At 45.5% G+C, this 20,849-nt stretch overlaps 1 protein-coding gene across 7 annotated transcripts in view; it reads right to left on the bottom strand.

Annotated features, from left to right (window-relative positions):
* Nucleotides 1-5,526: 5,526 nt before the first annotated feature.
* Nucleotides 5,527-20,849, bottom strand: part of LOC133109845 (transcription factor SOX-13-like) — a 35,199-nt gene continuing 19,876 nt past the window's right edge. For 3 of the 7 annotated variants that reach the window (XM_061219532.1, XM_061219536.1, XM_061219533.1), the window contains exons 7-14: nt 20,682-20,796; nt 18,555-18,625; nt 17,653-17,809; nt 14,858-14,982; nt 14,164-14,260; nt 12,198-12,365; nt 10,301-10,517; nt 9,108-9,351 (exon numbers count right to left, since the gene is read on the bottom strand). In XM_061219532.1, the coding sequence (XP_061075516.1) occupies nt 9,108-9,351; nt 10,301-10,517; nt 12,198-12,365; nt 14,164-14,260; nt 14,858-14,982; nt 17,653-17,809; nt 18,555-18,625; nt 20,682-20,796 (1,194 nt within the window). Of the gene's footprint in view, nt 8,157-9,107; nt 9,352-10,300; nt 10,518-12,197; nt 12,366-14,163; nt 14,261-14,857; nt 14,983-17,652; nt 17,810-18,554; nt 18,626-20,681; nt 20,797-20,849 lie in introns of those variants that run through there. The other 4 variants (XM_061219534.1, XM_061219537.1, XM_061219535.1 and 1 more) reach the window with 3 other exon arrangements.

The following is a 20,849-nucleotide window of genomic DNA, read 5'->3' as shown; positions in this document are numbered from 1 at the left end:
AAGTGTCCCAGAGCACGCACATGCCCCCCCCACTCCTCGGACACTGGTCCGCTAACGAGACCACCGGGGTACCCAAGCGTGGCGGCACATTCCTAATGTCTGCAGGTTCCTGTTCTGGGTAACAGCGTCTAGGCTGAGGGAGATCCCCCCCAAAAAAACATACATAAGTGTAATGTAATTAAGATCTCCAGGGTTTCAGGTTTAGGTCCGCCCTCTTCTGACCCTTTCTCTTGTTCTTTAGTTTTGGTGTGATGATGTAACATCACCAAACCACTTCCTCCTCAACCTCCAAACATAGGTCAGGGCCACCAGTGACATTCCTTTGTTTAGGAAGCTAGTCTAAACTAGTTTAATGTGTTCATTACAACTGCATATTTGCCATAACCCACTCAGGCTGGATTCTGAGTCTGAGTAGTTGAGTTTGATGTTGGATTTAGGCCCTGTCGATTAAGAGCAGAGATCATCAAATCTGGCCTCTGAATCCAAGTCCAGCCCTGGCTGTCTTTTCTCCTGGGTAATTAACTGAACAATTATTGCTACTGATTGGCCAGACTGTCTTCACACCTGACTCCCACATAAAGGGAGGGTGGAAAACCAGCAGTTCTCGGCCCTCGTGGACCGTGATTTGGTTACCTCTGATTGGGAGGATTGTAATGCTGTGGGCTTGTGGACGATTCACAGAATCGAGGGCAGCAGTTGCTTTCTTTCTCGAACTGAGCTCTTATTGTATGTCCAATTTAAGATTTTTAGCCTCGGGTTCTAACCAAAATTATGCAATTCCAGGCTTCCTGTGGCCAATTCAGCCCACGTTTAAGAAACAACAATATGTAGCATAATTCTGGTTATGGGTTACCATAGTTCTCAAATTACTTCAGTCAATGAAGCAGCATATTTGTGGATTTTTGGTGGTCCTCGGTATATATTTTTCAGAAGCCTGACACTTTGTGTTAATTCTCCCCATTAGAACTGTTTTTAAACTCTTTTTAAAAATAATAATCCCCTTGCTTATTTTTTCTGAAGGCAACTGCAGATTGATGCATTGTCTTTCTGGTGCTCTGTGTAGAAACTTTTTTCTCCCTTCAATTTCAATTTTCCATTTCTTTTCAAAGTGTATATTTAAGTGTATTTCAGTATGTGGTGACAGTGCGTTTTCCGTCACTCCTGTGTACTGTACGTAGGGAACAGCATGCTTTGCCTGGGGAAGGTGGGGGGGGGGGGTTAGCCCAATACTGACCGTGACCGATAGCCTGACTGTGAAACAGGAGCGCGCCCTTCGGATCGCTCTACTGTACCTTCCGCCAAACATCCCAACCCCGCGACCGCTTCCCAATACCATGTTACTGCCGCAGTCATTTTTCTGTGAATTATTAACGAGCGCTTAATTATTCACCAGCTTAAACAGCAGGCGATGACTACACCACCCAGGGGCCTCGGGGGGCATGAATTATTTTGTAGTTAGCAAAGTCGCTGATGAGCTTAAGCAGTGTGAATTTTATGTGAGGACTGAACTTTTTATTTATTTAATTGTTTTACCCCCTACCCCTTGTTTGGGTGAGTGGCGGCCTGGTGACAAACAGTACTCAGTAGCAGAATATTCTAAAGAGGTGCATGAATATTGTTGAAAGCTGTGCTAATGCACTTGGTCTCGACTGTAAGACGGTGGTTACATCCATGCATTGTTGTTTGCAGTGAATCCAACATATTCCATTCGCGAGTGAAGTTTTGCTGAAGTAGAGCACAACAATCTCCCTGTGTGAAAATGTCCTCTTTGCGCTGGTGCCTTAGGACTTCATGGGGAATATCCTGCACAATTGCAAGCATTTTTAATTCAGTGCGTAGAGACCAGAGGTTTGGGTAAATTGAAACCATGCCTGGATTTGTTTCTGAAAAGAAATCTTTTATTAAGACGTTTAATGATCCCAATGCATAATTTGAAGCTATTTTGAAAAAGAAAAGTAATAATGTATTCATAAACATTGATAATGATATGCAGGATATGCTTTTATTAACTCCGTAGAGGGCATGTCCAGTCATACTTTCAATAAGTTCTATATCCTCATTGGAGAAGTAGATCCAAAGATATATTTACAATTAAACCCTTCATATTAAATTGGGCTTTGAGTAAAAAATAATTAATTGGTGTAAGTAATGGTTCAATGAAATGCAAAAAAGAAAATGAAGGAACTCCCCGGTAATATCAGTTTAAACAATGTATTATATTTCATTATTATTACAGTCGCATTTTATTCTTTGTAAAGACATACCAAATTAGTTAGGTACATGAATTGCAGTTCATTTGAAATTAACGTTGTGAATGTACTGAGCTGATTTAACTTGAAAAATATATATATACCGTTGACTTGATTTCTCTCTTTTTTTATCTCTATTTAAAGTTTTGTACATGCTTTTGGCTGGTTTAAATGTTAGCGGAGGGTGGTAGCAGGGGTGCAGAGAAAAGCGTAGCTACGCTAGCGGCTTTTTAAAAAACGCGCGCGAGCGTTTCGGGAGGCTGACGCAGCTCTCTGAAAGGCAGAGGCAGGTTTGTAAATACTGTAACATTACTGTGAAAAATCTGAAGCGTGTACAGTGAACCTTTTCACTTCTCCTGGTGTGCGGAGAAAAGTAATTTAACATGTCAATGAAAAAACATTTCCATTAAAAAAACTACTGTGAAAATGTCAGCTGTAGAGTTTGTGTGGTTTTTCCTTTTGACGTTCAGCAGTTGATCTACAGTAACACTGAGCTGGTTAATGTAGTAGTCTACCCTTAGGGCCACAGACACAGATTAAGCCGACTCTTGGACTAAATTGGGTTTTGGATGGACAATCTCCATTCATAATGAATAGGCTTAATCTCGTCTGCAAAACTGTCCCTTAATGAATCATTTTTAAATGGCACGTTCAGGGACTTTTTTTTTTTTTTTTTCTTCCGTTTAACTTATGAGGTGGAGTTGAACAGTGTTTGTAATGTGATAGAAAACTTTCCCCACCCTCACTCATACTCATTTACAGTGCATCCGGAAAGTATTCACAGCCCTTCACTTTTCCCACATTTTGTTATGTTACAGCCTTATTCCAAAATGGAATAAATTCATTTTTTTCCTCAAAATTCTACACACAACACCCCATAGTGACAACATGAAAGAAGTTTTTTTTTTTTAATTTTTGCAAATTTATAAATGAATTAAAAAAACTAAGAAATCACATGTACAGAAGTATTCACAGCCTTTGCTCAATACTTTGTTGATGCACCTTTGGCAGCAATTACAGCCTCAAGTCTTTTTGAATATGATGCCACAAGCTTGGCACACCTATCTTTGGGCAGTTTCACCCATTCCTCTTTGCAGCACCTCTCAAGCTCCATCAGGTTAGATGGGGAGCGTCGGTGCACAGCAATTTTCAGATCTCTCCAGAGATGTTCAATCGGATTCAAGTCTGGGCTCTGGCTGGGCCACTCAGGGACATTCACAGAGTTGTCCTGAAGCCACTCCTTTGATATCTTGGCTGTGTGCTTAGGGTCATTGTCCTGCTGAAAGATGAACCGTCGCCCCAGTTTGAGGTCAAGAGGGCTCTGGAGCAGGTTTTCATCCAGGATGTCTCTGTACATTGCTGCATTCATCTTTCCCTCAATCCTGACTAGTCTCCCAGTTCCTGCCACTGAAAAACATCCCCACAGCATGATGCTGCCACCACCATGTTTCACTGTAGGGATGGTATTGGCCAGGTGATGAGCGGTGCCTGGTTTCTTCCAAACATGACGCCTGGCATTCACGCCAAAGAGTTCAATCTTTGTCTCATCAGACCAGCAAATTTTGTTTCTCATGGTCTGAGAGTCCTTCAGGTGCCTTTTGGCAAACTCCAGGCGGGCTGCCATGTGCCTTTTACTAAGGAGTGGCTTCCATCTGGCCACTCTACCATACAGGCCTGATTGGTGGAATGCTGCAGAGATGGTTGTCCTTCTGGAAGGTTCTCCTCTCTCCACAGAGGAACGCTGGAGCTCTGACAGAGTGACCATCGGGTTCTTGGTCACCTCCCTGACTAAGGCCCTTCTCCCCCGATTGCTCAGTTTAGGGCGGCCAGCTCTAGGAAGAGTCCTGGTGGTTCCGAACTTCTTCCATTTACGGATGATGGAGGCCACTATGCTCATTGGGACCTTCAAAGCAGCAGAAATTTTTCTGTACCCTTCCCCAGATTTGTGCCTCGAGACAATCCTGTCTCGGAGGTCTACAGACAATTCCTTTGACTTCATGCTTGGTTTGTGCTCCGACATCCACTGTCAACTGTGGGATCTTATATAGACAGGGGTGTGCCTTTCCAAATCATGTCCAATCAACTGAATCTACCACAGGTGGACTCCAATTAAGCTGTAGAAACATCTCAAGGTTGATCAGTGGAAACAGGATGCACCTGAGCTCAATTTTGAGCTTCAAAGGCTGTGAATACTTATGTACATGAGATTTCTTAGTTTTTTATTTTTAATAAATTAGCAATAAAATGTTCATGTTGTCATTATGGGGTGTTGTGTGTAGAATTTTGAGGAAAAAAATGAATTTATTCCATTTTGGAATAAGGCTTTAACATAACAAAATGTGGGAAAAGCGAAGCGCTGTGAATACTTTCCGGATGCACTGTAAATGTCTTTGACAATTTGATTTTGCCTGACTTAGGTTGCACAACCAACAGTGGCCAGTAGGTAGCAGTGTTGACAACAGGAAAAGCACTTTTGAAGCTCAAAAGAAAAAAAGAAAAATATTAGCAGTGATGTGTGAAAAATGGTGTCATTGGCATTTATTATGACACATATGCTCTACTGTTTTGCATTGAACAAATTCTCGAGAAAATTATGAATTGTGATTTCACATTAGCACATTGACACTTCAGCTAGTTTTAATTATGGCGTTCATTCTGCAGACTCTTGATTACCCTGGGATGATGTGGTGATGCTCCAGTCATGTGAATTCAGCCGATTCACTCGGTTTTGCTTCCCCACCATTTCATTCAGCTTCCACAGAAAGGAAGAAGAAAATGAGAGCTTCCTCCTTGAACCTTTGGCCCCCCGTCTCCTCTGACTTGACCTTGTATTCTGTTCCGTGGTCCCGGAAGGCATGAGGGGGAAGTCTGCTATTGAGGATATCCTAAACGGAGCGCGAGTACACACCGCCGGGGATCTGCTGGTGACACTTCCACGGACACTCCCTATTATCCTCTGTGGCAGTCCGTCCGGATGAACACAGTCAAGATAACACAATAACTCAAGATAACACAATCACGCAAACGCACGCACACACACACACGAACGCACTCACATACACACATGCAAACATGCGCACGCACACACATACACAAACACGCACACACAAACGCAGCACAAAAACGCGCAGATATACACAAACAAACGCACCCGCACATATGCGCATACACAAAGATGCATGCGAACATGCACGCATGCACACACAAGTACACATGAATGCACACACTTTGTATAACCGGCCATATCACTTAAAAAAAGACGAGCATGATAGGAAGGTAGCACAACAATACAAATTTATTTATTACGTTCAAAAACAAACACAGAGCTTGGGGAAAAGTTACCAGGAAATGTACACCTTTAAATTACACAGGCTCTTATAAACAAAATAGAAGTCTATATCTATATTTACAGCACGAGGTTTTACAACAGTTGGCCAATTCTGGTATAAGGTGGTTTAGTTATTTTTGGTTTTCTGTTTGATTACACAAGGCAGCCTTATCTTTACAGAGTGCAAGCTTGCTACACAAGTAAAAGAAGTGACCCTCGAGGATGGAAAAAATAAAATAAAATCTATATATATTTTTATGGCTATCCCCATAACCTCCATATCTACTCTATGGTTGCATTAGAAACTGAAAACTCAGATCGATGTGGCCATTCAAATTACTGGGAGGATTCCAGATCTGGGTCAAATAAATGTATTTTAATATATGTAACTGAAAATAAAAATGCATGCATTCAAAGTGTTTCCAATACACTGGCCCAAGCATGTATTTTGTATTCGAGTCATTTAAAATGTTTTACTTTTTTTAGTTTCAACTGTTACATGAAACTATTTTTCAAAAACTGCTCAAGACGGGAGGAAAGAAACTATCATGGACAGTATGGAAAAATGTTATAATTTATGTTCATCAATATGAGATATTTTCTATATGCTTACCGTTTTCTTATAAAAGCCTTCTGATTAGCTTTGGAAAATATAAATGGGGCTCTGCTTTTAAGTCTATTTTGAATAAAAAAGTGCAGCAATGATGCTAATCTACAGTAGCTACCAACTATGATAAAACTAGAAGACCAAATAAGTTGTAACTAAATACAAATATTTAAATAATTTCACTTCAGAATGCATTCAGATAATGTATAAATTCAAATGCTATGTATTTTATCAAAAGTATTTGAAAGTAATTTCAATACTTTAAATACACATTTGACCCAGGTCTAGTGCAGCTAAAAATAAGAGTGGCTTCTCGTAAAAAGATAAAAAATGTGTACAAACAACAATTATGAAAACGAAAATAACAGACATGGGCAGTGCCGGTCATGGTCAAGAGCTACTGGGTGTACCAGGGGGGTCCATTTTATGCATAATGGTGTGCTGGCATACATCTCCTCAGCCATTGGCCTGAACCTTCTCCGGCTCTTAATTAAGAACCATTTTGCAGTCGTAATACAACATTATGGGAGCCATTACAAGATCTGTAGAGATGTGAAAATGCGCACAGAAAATAAATATTGTCCCAATTCTCGTCAGCAGGGGGTGCTGTTTCCTGAAAGACCCAAAGGGGAAGCCATTCCCTCCACCAAATGCAGAAACCGAATCCTCTGACTATTTCATAATAGGTTTTTTTTCTTTTTTTCTTACATTTCCTTTACTTGATGTACAAATATATCTCCAACAGGGGCTATACTGTTCTCCTCTTTCCCTCTGAGCGGACATACTTCCCTACCTCAGCGCTAACCGCATGTTTATTATTAACCACCCCACTGTACCGACCGTTCCAGTAAAAACTCGGTTCATCCGGGCTCGAGACAGAACGTTCATAGTACAAACCACACCTGAAGCCTACGGCAGAAGTAGAAGTCCAACATGCTGTACTTATGAACTGACATTTGATTAGAACTTCATCACTGCCTGCTTTACAAGTCAAACATTTTTCTCCTATTTTAAAATGCAAACCGATAAACACAATGACAGTATCACAATGGAGGCAACGGGAACAAATTTGCATTGGGGGAAAAAAAAAACACCACAGTGGTTTGAATAACCGGCAGTGTTTTGAATCGTCTGACTTTTCTGTCTCTTGTACGAAGTTGCACGCTTGCGCATTGCAATTACATCGCAAATTCAAATAATATGAGTGAGAACATGGCAATAAGTTCTGTTTCTCTGCTACAAAAATAAAAATAATTATGATGGAACGTTTCCCACTAGCATTGGCGTGGCAAAATGCGCAAAAATGCGTTGCTGGATTTGGCCGCCATTTTAAGTGACACACAAGTGCGGACTGACACCTGACAGCAGAATGCCCAGAAATATAAACGCTTCACAAGAGTTTCACATTGTGCATAATGGACTAGCCCCACATTGCCTTACATCACCAAAGACATTAAAAGCAGTGGATAAGAAGAATAAACTGATAAAATGCTTCAGCCACACTGCTTGGTCTCCACAATTGGAGGCCTGAAAAGCACCAATGTCTCAACTGATTTCCCAGAATCCTGTGTGGCAAACAGGAAAATGAGTGACAGAAAGCAGCGAGAGAAGAAGTCACAGGCTGCATAGAGGTGACTGCTAGGGCTGGGTTAGATTGTATTTATAATGTATTGTATTTAGATTGTATTTATAATGTCTAGTATTTAGATTGTATTTATAATGTCTAGTATTTAGATTGTATTTATAATGTCTAGTATTTAGATTGTATTTATAATGTATTGTATTTTGTAATGTATTAATGGACAGTGGCCAAGTTAGCACATTTTGTAATACAGCAGAAGAATGAGGATTTTAAGTAATTGAAGGATTTATGAAGACAAATGAAAAAGTGCACATGAAAGGTTTTCTGGCCAAAGCTCATCTTCTGATCCCTGAATAGCACGTCAGCCCATGCGATCACTGCAGTAGATAACTGCAAAGATAAATTAGCATGTGAAATTAGCTCAGTCTCCCATCCACTTACAGGGTTAAAAGAACAGCCTAGGCTAAAAAGTGATCAGTAAATCATTATACAATGACACTTTTACAGTAATTAGCAATTAGTAATGAACGTTACAGGAAAACAAGATAAACACGCCCCCCCCCCCACCCCTGGAAATGCCTAATGTACCGATTAAAATAGCTGGGTGTAAAAAAAACCCCAATAAACATGAATGCTTGCTATGCCCAACCAAATTGTTTCCCTGGGTTTTCATATTTTCTCTGAGAGCAACCCTAGGTGGCTTTTATGTAAATCCTTTTTTGTTGAATAAAACTCTGTAATGAGTCCCAGTGTAGGTGGTATGAGATAAGCAGTTCAAATCAGAGGGGATTTTACATGGCATGAGGTTTATGGGCCTTTTATAATAATGACACCCCCTAAAAGCCCATCTCAAATACACACTTCTCTTTCTGACATCACGATAACAGAAGCATTCATGTACAAAGCACACAACTTGGACTGATGAGGTCAGTTAGGAGCCACTTCCTGCTTCCAGATGGGCTAACGCCAGCAAGCCCTGCTCACACTTTTCAAATTCTTACCGCAAAAAGTAAAATACACAAAAAAAAAAGAAAGATTGTTCAGTTTATCTTTAACAATCGATGTATTCAAAAACTAAACAAATTAAGGGAAGTTTTCTAAATGATGGCGTGCATCTGTTCAAAAACTGCCCTATCTTCACACCTCCTAAACCACACCATGTTGCCACCCAAACCCTGAAGTGTCTGTATGAACAGATTTGCCGGAAACCTGGAAACGTAAAAGTTTCTTCTTTTTTTTTTTCACAATTGTGCCTCTGTCACTTCCTGCAGTGGGCAGGTCTGACCCTTGACCTTTGACCCCACCACCACCCAAACCCCCCCACCCTCCCCTCCCCTCCCCTCAGTCAGTCAGGACGACCAGCTCTCCCTCGCTGTGCTCACCCCCGTCACTGTCCTCACCCTCACTGTAGGGGTGTCTCTCTGGGGCCCCTTGGCCCTCCAGGGGCCGCGGCTGGGGGGGGTCCAGGCCCCGGGGCAGATACCGCTCCAGCAGGGCGGGGTGCAGGGGGAGCGTTGCCATGGACACTGGCGGGCTGGGGTACTGAACGTCACCGGAGGGATAATGAAGCTGCTGATCTGATTGGCTGCAGCAGACGAGAAGGAGAAGGGAATTCCATATGAAAACGCACTGTCATAACATTAATAAAGAAATGAGCTTTCCACAGTATTAATATAAAAGAGGAAATGTACAACATGACATATTTACTTTTATAAAGATCGACAACATCTGAGAGGGTTTTGTGAGAAGTGAAGCAGAATTAAAAGCACAGGGAGAAATAACCAGGAAGTTAAAACAGGAAACGTGATAATCGATAAAGCAGCAGCACAGACAAAATAGTGTTTAAAAAAAAGAAAGAAAGAAAAATAGAAACACAGTACAATAAGAAACAGCGTGACATTTAAAATGTTCATTTAAGTTTCATCAACTCAAGCAAGACTGAAACGCACCACTTCATACCGCTAAACAGATTTCTCTTGTTATTTCCATCCATAAACTCATCACTTGAAAAGCACACAACTGAAACTTCCCATTTCCAATATGGCGGTTCTTTGGTTTAGTGTGCCACACTTTAAGCAGAGATCTTGTTATTTGGCTTTGAGCTGCATTGCAGTGGAAGCGTAAATGCTTAAATTTGTCTGCAAACTGACACTGTACTTCTTCTACCCCAGATATTCCTATCTGTCCTATATTTCCCTAACCCTAACCCGCCAGAAAACCTCTCTCCCTTCCTTTCTACACATTAGCGTCAGAGAGTTAGCTATCTTCGGTGTGTTACTGTCGGTGTACGCACTCTTGTTAATTACTAGTACATTACTAGTTAATTACTTTACGAATCTCAGCCTTTTCCTTGTAAGTGGCTTTGGATAAGAGCGTTTGCTACATGGCTAAAATGTAAAGGTAAACTATGAGGCCACGCGTGTGGGCGTCTGTGCTGTAGGCCGTCTGCACACAGCTCCGGTCGAGTGGCTCTGACCTGGAGGTCGGAGCCGCGCGGTACACACCTGGGCGGGTAGGAGGCGCGCGGTACACACCTGGGCGGGTAGGAGGCGCGTTGCTCCTGGCGACGGCTCTTCATCATGGCCTTGTACTCGCCCACACGCAGCCGCCGGCCCTCCACGATGCAGGTGCGCTTAGGGCGGGGCTTGTACTTGTAGTCGGGGTAACGCTCCAGGTGCTGGCGGCTGAGGCGGGCCTGCTCCTCGTAGTACGGCTGCTTCTCCTGATTGGACATGGACTTCCAGCGCGAGCCTGCAGGGGGCGGGGCCGAGCCACATGCGAGATGTCAGCGTTTAACAGGAAGTGTGTCACTGGAGGGTTCACCCCAATATTCAAACTGAAGCTATGCGCTTTGGTTGGCCAACATTGCGGCATTAACTTCAGAATTTGATACTTTCATTTCCTGAATCTTCTTAACACTTAACACCCATATGGTACAGATAAATACATGAAATTAAACTGTGGTGAACTGTAAGACAGGTTGGCACTTAAAATTCGGAACATGTCAACATGACTGAATACACCTGGGAATCAGCAGACTAGGCACTCAAGGGCACACTCGTGTGTGATATAACGAGCTCGCAGCCGTATTTTCTGTGGGTTCTTGGTGCAGTAATGGAGGATGAGACCACAGCACAAGCCCCTGTGGCCTCTCCCAGTCGCGCTCTGCGTGATCTGATTAATCACGGCAAAGTCAACAGAGCCCCGCTGAGACTGAGAGACGTATTTACAGGAGTAACGTCAGCCTCCGCTGCTCCTGGCTACAGCGCAAGGCACACAAGCCTCCCTGTCCGCAGCTGCCACCTGGCCTGGTACAGCCCCCGGCGTGAAAACGCGGACGCGTTCGGATTCGGAACATGGCGAGGGGGGGGGGGGGGGGGGGGTGGACAGTGCGAGGGGAACTAGGGGCCCTGGGGACAGGGGGGCCAGGGGGGTTCTGGCAGGGGGCGTTCACAATGGAATGGAATGTCAGTGTTTTGTGTGAGGAGAGGGGTTAGGGAGAGGGGGAGGGGGAGAGTATGGGGGGGTGGCAGGTGGCAGATTCTGCCCTTGCCGCTACACTGTGCCAGTGCTACAGCAGGTGGCATACTCCCTCTGAAAGAGAGGTACGTGGGGGTACAGTCTGAGCCCCCGGGGGGGATGGAGCCTGGCACGCAGAGAGGGAGAGAGAGAAAGAACGTGAGAGTGAAAGGGGGGGGGGGAGAAAGGGCATGAGAGGGAGAGAGGGTAAAAGAGAGGGAGAGATGCCAACAAACCATTTAATTTAATTGAATAGAGAGAATGAGATTGAGAGAGGGAAGGAGAGACAAAGGGGAAAAGAGAAAGAGAGAGAGACAGAGACAGAGAGAGAGAGAGAGAGAGAGAGAGAGAGAGAGAGAGAGAGAAAGTATTTGGGGTGTGCTTGTGAATATGCAGAGACCGAGGTTAGCGCTGAAGATAGAATGACAGACAGGGGACATGTGGAGTGACAGATAGGGTGGGGCCTCGGGGTGTAAACATGTTCAGAAACGTCCCTCAGAAACACAACCTGGAGGAACAAGAGCCCATAACTGGAGTGCGTAAAGGGTTTGTGGCATACGGTTTCTCTTCCCCTCAGATACACCATCAAAGCTCAACAGAGCCACAGAGACAAACTCAGAGGCTGTGCAGATTTTTACTATTCTTAGCGTTCTAGTTACTGTGGTATTGCTTGATAAATTTACTTGATTATTCAAGGGTGGCGGAGCAGGGCAGGGAGACAGGGCAGGGAGACAGGGCAGGGAGACAGGGCAGGGAGACAGGGCAGGGAGACAGGGCAGGGAGACAGGGCAGGGAGACAGGGCAGGGAGACAGGGCAGGCAAGGCAGGGCAGGCAAGGCAGGGAGACAGGGCAGGGAGACAGGGCAGGGAGACAGGGAAGTGCGGCAGGGCAGGGCGTGTGGGTACACTCACCCAGGATCTTGCTGATGCTGGAGTTGTGCATGTCGGGGAAGGCCTGCAGGATTCTCCGCCGCTCGTCTTTGGCCCACACCATGAAGGCGTTCATGGGCCTCTTGATGTGTCCCGAGGACGGGGTGCGGACCTCAGCAAAGCCCGGCCCTGGGGTCGTCATGGTCCCCGCTGGAGAGGGACACATTTACATTACATTCTATTACATTATATTCCGCTGATGCTTTTTATCCAAAGCAAATGACAGTGGATTAGACCCCCCCGTGACCCCCCCGTAACCCCCCCCCCCCCCCCCCCCCCCCCCCAACCCCGGAGCAATGTGGGGTTACGGGCCTTGCTCAAAGACCCAACAGCTGCTCTGATGTTATTGAGGCTATAGACTGCCCCACACTTCCCATTACTCCACTTGTGTGGATAACAGACCTGGGTAAGATACGTAACCGTTTTGAATCCAAATTCATTTCTGAGCTCAACTGATCTTGCATGGGACAACTGAGCCAACCAAGAGAACCAGAAGGCGGGGACACTCACTTTTTCAGTGTATTTAATGTCAGCGTAAAGTCAAGCTCAGTAACGCATAGAAAAGTATTTCAATCCAAAACAGTTTTGTATTCGACCCAGGCCTAGTGGTCAGTTGGCATCCCCATTCAGAGACACATAACAGCCAGTATTTGACAGACCACTCATGTATAGAGCTGGATGTGTGTTGGTTTATGGGCAGCAGTGTAGCACATTGGTGAGGCATCTGGTCTTGTAACAAAGGCTTTGGGTTACCACCTCGTGCGCTTGCTATTTGGGGGGTTCAGGCCTGGTGTTTTGCCTTCCATCACTCTGTAAAGTGTCTTTGTGGCAGACTGTAAAAGGCACTCGGCAAATAAAACTGGATTGAAATTCCCCACTGGGTTGCAGTTATTGTACCGGTGCTGAAGCTAAACCTCTTAAATAAAACATCCAAAATAAATCACAAGTAATATCTGTGCAAGACCTGGGGGGGTGGGGAGGTCAAGGGTCAAACCGGCCGGCCCACTGCAGGAAGTGATAGAGGCACAACGGAAAAAAAAGAAAAAAAGTATGTTTCTGAGTTTCCACAGCCTCTGTGTTCATACAGACACTTTAGGTGTTTGGATGACAACACAATGTGGTTTTGGAGGTGTGAAGATATGGCTGTTTTGGAATAGATGCAGTCATTTAGAAAACTTTTGTCCTCATTTCCATAGTCTGCCATTCATTGTAAAATGACAAATTTAGTGAGTCAAGTCATCAAGTGCAACAGTTGCAACAGAGACCAGATTCAAAGTGCTGCTCATTGTATTTTCTGTGCCATCTACACAGCACAGCGGAAAGCCTGTCGTTTGTTTGAACTGCTACAGCAGGGATCATCAAATCTCGAATCCAAACCTGGCCCTAGTTTTCCTTTTTTCCTTGGTAATTAACTGAACAATTAGTGCTACAGACTGTCTTCACACCTGACTCCAGGTAAAGGGAAGGTGGAAAACCAGCAGTTCACAGCCATCGAGGACAGTGATTTGCATGTCTACTCTGCTTCCCCTGATTCAGATGAGATTAGATTCAATTTTATTGTCATTGCCTTATAAGACAATTAAATATGTCCTCTGCATTTGACCCATCCTAGTTAATTTAGGAGCAGCGGGCAGCCATTGAACTGCGCCCGGGGAGCCAACTCAAGTTCTGAGGCCAGTGCCTTGGTCAAGGGCAACAGCAGGAGCACACCTAGGGGGAATTTAGACTCTCCAATTAACTGAACCTGCATGTCCTGGGACAGTGTGAGGAAAGCGCAGTGTCAGGAGGACACCCAGGCAGACACAGGGAGAACAAGAAGACCCAAAAAAAAAGGCCCATCCGGGACTCAAACCAAAAAGCAACAGTGCTACCCACGGCACCACCGCACTGCCAGAAGACACACACACACACACAAGAACATGTACGATGGCGTGCACGGGGAGTATACCCTCAGAGTCACTGCTGTGGTGGTCTTCGCCAGCTCTGTGTCCATGGGGGTCTCCACACCTCTCCCCAAGGGCCAGCCGATCCACCCGGGACACCTCCTGAGAACACACACACACACACACACACACACAAACCGACCAGGGTTAGATTCACGGCCGTCGCCATGGCAACCCGCGGCGGTGTGTCACGCCAGGGCCGGCTCAGGGCAGGCTGAGTCACCCGGGTGAGTCTCGGGGAGCGGAGGGCAGTGATACGCGGTGCTTCACTGTGTTAAAACCCACCACTTGAGCTTAAAAACAGGAAACGTGCGGTTTGAAAATGACAGCGGGGCAAACGGCAGTGAGGAGACCCGGGCCGGAGTGGACAGGAAGGAGCACAGGAAGTGCTAATCAGGGTACGATTACGAACAAAAGAGAAATCATCGCCTCTGCCCAGCACAATCATAACATGGCACAGAGAGTGTATCTCTTCTTGACGGATGTGTGAGATAACATTGGTATCTTCCCCCTCAGTCACGCCCGTACGCCGTAAACCCCCTTCCCCAAGCCTGACAGCAGACGCCATTGCCTGAGGCTCAGCTTGACCCCTGACCTTGTGTGGAATTCACAATGTGTTATTTCTGTGGCAATAAAGCGTTCCTGCGTGATTCAGGTGGCTGGCGCCTGCATGCATGGCGATTGGCCCGTTCAACCCACCTTGCGCGTGATGAGGTCTCTCTCCCTCTCCCGGCTCCTTTCGTGGGTCGCCGGCCCGGGACCCCGGAGCAGCTGCCGGGCGTCGTGAATGGCCTGGGTCACCACGTCCCCCTCCCCCAGGAACCCTGCAGCATGATGGGATACGAGCCGTGAGCGTGAGGTGCGGGGTATACCAAATCACTGAATCACCTCTCAGTACATAAACACCCCTGTACTGAGAGCTACAGGGAGTCACCATGACATACTGAATCACCTCTCTGTCCCATGAACACCCCTGTACTGAGAGCTACAGGTGCATGGAGTCACCATGACATACTGAATCACCTCTCTGTCCCATGAACACCCCTGTACTGAGAGCTACAGGTGCATGGAGTCACCATGACATACTGAATCACCTCTCTGTCCCATGAACACCCCTGTACTGAGAGCTACAGGTGCATGGAGTCAGCGTGTCATTGTACTGCTAGGTGACTGACACAACTTGCAGTGATGACAGATCCCATAAGACATGCCGAGGTGACACAGGTGAAACAGGTTCCAGAGGTCGGCACTACAGGAGGTATATTATAACACTGCACAGTGTGTGGAAGAATGCGCTTGTGGGGGAAAATGTTAATGTAAGGAGGAGAAGGGCGTATTGTTCGCTGTATTTCTTATTGTTCTCTGAATTTCTGAACCGAACAGGCTTGACAGGCAGAGTACACTTCCTCCCCAGACTTCAGAGATAAGGGTAGATAGAGGTCCATGGTTACTTTCACTCAAAATGTCATAGATGGGGACCAGCAGGTGAAGTGAAGTCCCCTGTACCCTCCGAGAGTGTTCCCCATTCTACAGGACCTGGAAATGCGGATATCAGGACCTATCCAGCTCTTCCACAGAAAACAATGTGTTGCTCCAAAGTGAACCTTGAGTGCACATGAGCGAGGCATGTGTGTATGGGTGAGGCTGTTTATGCGTACACATGCTATGTGCAGTATATGGGAGTGTGTGCACACGGGTGAGTGCATGTGTGTGCATGTGTTTCTATAGATGAGCCTCTGTGTGTGAGTGTGTACTGAGTGTGCATATGCGCGTGTTATGTGTATTGTCTATGTATACGTGCATGTATATATGTGTGTGTGTGTGTGTGTGTGTATGTGTGTGCATGAGTGTATGTGTGTGTAAATCTATTGTGAATGCATGTGTGTATGTGTCTGTAATTGTATTGTGTATGTAAGCGTATGTACAGTGGGAGAAATAATTATTTGATCCCTTGCTGATTTTGTAGGTTTGCCCACTTACAAAGAATGGAACTGTGTAGAATTTTTATCATAGGTACATTTTAACATTGAGAGACAGAATATCACAAAATAATCCACAATAACAACATCATACACATTTATAAATGTATTATCGTATTTTGCATGAAATAAGTATTTGATCCCCTACCAATCAGCAATAATTCTGGCTCCCACAGACCAGTTAGCACTCCTAATCTCAACTCATTACTCAAAACACCTGTGTCAACTCGTTACATCGTTATGTAGCTGTATAAAAGACACCTGTCCACACAATCAATCAGATTCCAACGTTTCCACCATGGCTAAGACAAAGGAGCTGTCTAAGGACATCAGGGACAACATTGTAGACCTGCACAAGGCTGGGATGGGCTACAAGAAAATGAGCAAGCAGCTTGGTGAGTTAACAACTGTTGGAGCAATTATTAGAAAATGGAAGAAACACAAAGTCACCGCCAATCTCCCTCGGTCTGGGGCTCCATGCAAGAGCTCGCCTCGTGGGATATCAATGATCATGAGAAAGGTCAGGGATCAGCCCAGTACTACACAGGAGGAGCTTGTTAATGACCTGAAGGCAGTTGGGACCACAGTCACGAAGAGAACCATCAGTAACACACTACACCGTGAAGGATTAAAATCCTGCTGCGCACGCAAGGTTCCTCTGCTGAAGAAGGCACATGTACAGGCCCGTCTGAAGTTTGCCAAAGAACACCTGGATGATCCAGAGGAGGCTTGGGAGAAGGTGATGTTGTCAGATGAGACAAAAATAGAGCTATTTGGCATCAACTCGACTCGCCGTGTTTGGAGGAAGAGAAATGCTGAGTACAACCCCAAGAACACCATCCCCACTGTGAAGCACGGAGGTGGAAACCTTATGCTTTGGGGGTGTTTCTCAGCTAAGGAGACAGGACGACTTCACCGTATCGAGGGGAGGATGAATGGGGCCATGTATCAGGAAATTTTAGGCGACAACCTCCTTCCCTCAGTGAGAGCACTGAAAATGGATTGTGTCTTCCAACATGACAATGACCCAAAACATACGGCCAAGGCAACAAAGGAGTGGCTCAAAAAGAAACATATTAAGGTCCTGGAGTGGCCTAGCCAGTCTCCAGACCTAAATCCCATCGAAAATCTGTGGAGGGAGCTGAAGCTTCGAGTTGCCAAGCGACAGCCTCGGAACCTTAAGGATTTGGAGAGGATCTGCAAAGAGGAGTGGACCAAAATCCCTCCCAAGATCTGTGCAAACCTGGTGAAAAACTACTGACCTCTTGTCCTATTGTTCTATGGATCAAATACTTATTTCATGTGAAAATATGATATAAAATTTATAAAATTTATATGATGTTGTTATTGTGGATTATTTTGTGATAATGTTAAAATGTACCTATGATTAAAATTCTACACAGTTCCATTCTTTGTAAGTGGGCAAACCTACAAAATCAGCAAGGGATCAAATAATTATTGCTCCCACTGTATATGTGTGTGTGTGTGTGTATGTATATATATGCAGACACTGACCCAGGCTGAGCGGCCGGGGGGGGCTATGCTGGAGGTCCCGGGGCCCGTACCCCCCCTGCAGGTGAACGGAGCCCAGCTCCAGGGTCTGAGGGCTGGGCGTCTTCCCCAGCTCCATGCCCTTCGGCTTGGAGGTCAGGTTGAGTGGCTGACTCGTCTCCTTCAGGACAAACAGGGGAGGGTGTGTACATTTGCACAGTTCCTACTCTTATTTCTATATTATTTAGATTCTTAAAATAACAAAACAAGAGTTAAACAAGGATAGTATCTTTGGAGGATATTACCCAAATGCTTTCAGATTCTTAGATCACAGAAATGACTGCAGAAGTGGGATTCATGTTGCATTGTTTTAGTTAATCGTTATATTCATGCAAATCGCAACAGTACATGCTTTTGCATAGGTTCCGGTTTAGAACAATGTACCAAGCAGATACACCAGTGTTCAGCACTATGCAGAATCACTACTGTCGTCATCAGCAGTAATGATCTATGTGAGCGTTGAGTAGCATAACGGCAACAGCTGCACAGGTCAAAGGAAATGTGTTCACCAGGAGATAAACCATCAGAGATGAAATGCTGAGTAAAGACTTGGAATGTCAGACATATGACTAGGGGGTAGGGTAGGAGTGGAAGAAATTTAAACCACTGCTCTAGGCACCTACTTCATTTCAGAAGGGAGTTGTATGCATAACCATATTCCATATACAAGAAAAGGACTGGTTCAGGATGTTCAGCTAAAATGCTTTTCAATGTTGTATGTGTTATGTATAATCTGTGTACCTATTACAGCTGGTACACCAGCGCACAAGAAAAAATGTGCTCATTAAAATATTAAAACGTCTCATATAAGCCCCCCCCCCCCAATGTTTAATCTCCCATTCAATCATAACGAGACAAAGCATTACCTGTCGGTGGACTGTACCACTTTTCCCAGGGGCGGAGTGGGGGTTTGGAAGGAGTGGCATGGGATACTCAACTAGGAAGCAAGAAAAGCATAACAGATAACCGTCACAGTGGAAAACTTCGCCATAAAAGACGGCATCAGTCACAGAAGCTCTCTATCCATCAATACAAGAAAACATTCCTGTCGAGACAGACTTATACTTCTTATGTTTTCACAGCGCTGCAGAATCTTCACAGTTTGACCCCCCGAGCAGAGCAATGAAGCACCCAGGTGCAGAAGGGCTCGACGGCGCTATTCAGGAGGTTCGATCGGCACGCAGAGCCTCCTGCCCGGCGCACAAACACGGCGCTGCTCCAATACAGGGGAAAATAAATAAATAAGAGCGGCACAAAGAGGCCCATTGATGAGCGCAGACAATCCGCTCCCCGCGTTATTGTGCTGTGTCGTTTACATAAGAATGCCACCGGGCCCAGTTCGACAAAACATTAGCATGCTGGAAGGCCGCTCCGGAGCGGCTCGCAGCGCGGCTCGCATCAAAGACGACGGCGCACGAACGCGGCGGTCGCTGTTGCCATCGGAAACAATTCCAGGAATCCTTTAGATTCATTTCTCGCCTTTGTTCCACGGGCCGTCTTCACAGCTCCGCACGTTTCCTCCCACGAAGCCGTTCTTGTTTATTTTAAGTTTCGCCGTTTCTACGAATGAACTTTGAAACCAATCTGAACTGTGTTTATTCAATGCTATTTCTTCAAGATTAATCTCCCATTTACGTTGGGTCACGTTGTAGTCTTTGTGATAAAAGCAGTAACGGTAAAAAAACAGATACTGTTCAACCCGGGGGACTCGCTGACCTTTTGCCTTGTCTTATTATGCCAGGAGCAACAGACTTCTCAGCGAATGAGGGATTTGGCCCTTTCAAAGGCTAAGCCAATGAAATGAGAAAACCCTTTGCACCGACATGCCCAGTCACAACACTCTAACCGTTTCTATGCAGCATTCATGTCCATAAAGGCTTTGAGCAAAAACATGGTGAAGTGTGAATGCAACCCCAAACCCAGACCACAAAAGGAGGTATTAATGGTGCCTTAAGTGAGCTGGCAGGGGACTGGGGGGGGGAGAAGAACGAGGAACTCGTGGTTGGTTGCGAGTTTCCTTTGAAGTCCTCGAGCCCTGAAAGCAGCAGTGTATCGCAGGCCGAAGCCATTCTTCCTCTTTCCTTATTGCAACAAAAGAACAATATCCCCGAGCGGACCCGATAACCCTCCACTGTCAAGAGGGCAAGGCACAGGAAACAAATAGAAAAGAGGGGGGGGGGGGGCAATCATTGCGGCTTATCCGAAGACAATTAGTTTAATGAGGTGGTGAGTGTGTGCAGCTGAACTGCCCAGGCTCAGCCAGGCCAGCTTGCTCCTTTGTGTTCGGCTAGGTCGCAATCTCTCGCTCTCTCGCTCTCATTCTCTTGTTCTCCTCTCTTTCTCTTCCTCCCCCCTCTCTCTCTCTCTCTCTTTCTCTTTCTCTGGGAGTTAACAATTGCTTTTGCCTCTCTTTTGTCCCGAGAGATGGCCTTTGTCAGAAAAATGAGCAGGGAAATTGGAAAGGTCTTTAAGGTTCTTCCATTAGCTACCACAATCATCCACAATGTGGATTGAATGGACGCATACCTGGATGGCTATCATTTGGACTGGTTGGTATACATATGGGGTCGCTGATTAAGCATACGCGGGTCCTATTCGCTATTTACAGCGATATGTAGCCCTGATCACACGCAACTCGTGTTTTCACAGCAGGAAAAAAAAAATCTAGCCTCTCTGTGCAATCAGATAACAATCAATTATAGTAACATAATAAATCATATTGAAAATTTGCAGAGATGATGGATGAAATTAAACTGTGAAATTAAACATGTATAAACAACCTGTCAATGAGCCGTCTTCATTCAGTAACAGGGCAATTGTCGGGTGAGAGAGGCTAACCTAACTTGCAGGTAATTGGCTGGAGGCTAACCTGGCTTACAGTGGATTGGCGGGAGGCTCACATGGCTCACATGGGATTGGCCAGAGGCTCATCTGGCTTACACGAGATAGGCTGGAGGCAAATCTGGCTTGCAGGGAATTGGCCGAAGGCTCACCTGGCTTGCAGGGGATTGGCTGGAGCGGCAGGCTCATCTGTGACTCAGAGGTGACAGGGAGAGGCTGGGCATTGTGGTGGAAGGCAGGGATCATCACATAAGGCATGTTCACCTGCTGGAGCACCATGCAAATAGGGTCAAAGGTCACAGGGTGACCCAGTCAAAACA

The sequence above is a fragment of the Conger conger genome, chromosome 14 (assembly GCF_963514075.1).
Source record: "Conger conger chromosome 14, fConCon1.1, whole genome shotgun sequence".
Classification (NCBI taxonomy): domain Eukaryota; kingdom Metazoa; phylum Chordata; class Actinopteri; order Anguilliformes; family Congridae; genus Conger; species Conger conger.
This window is presented reverse-complemented; position numbering and strand designations above follow the sequence as displayed.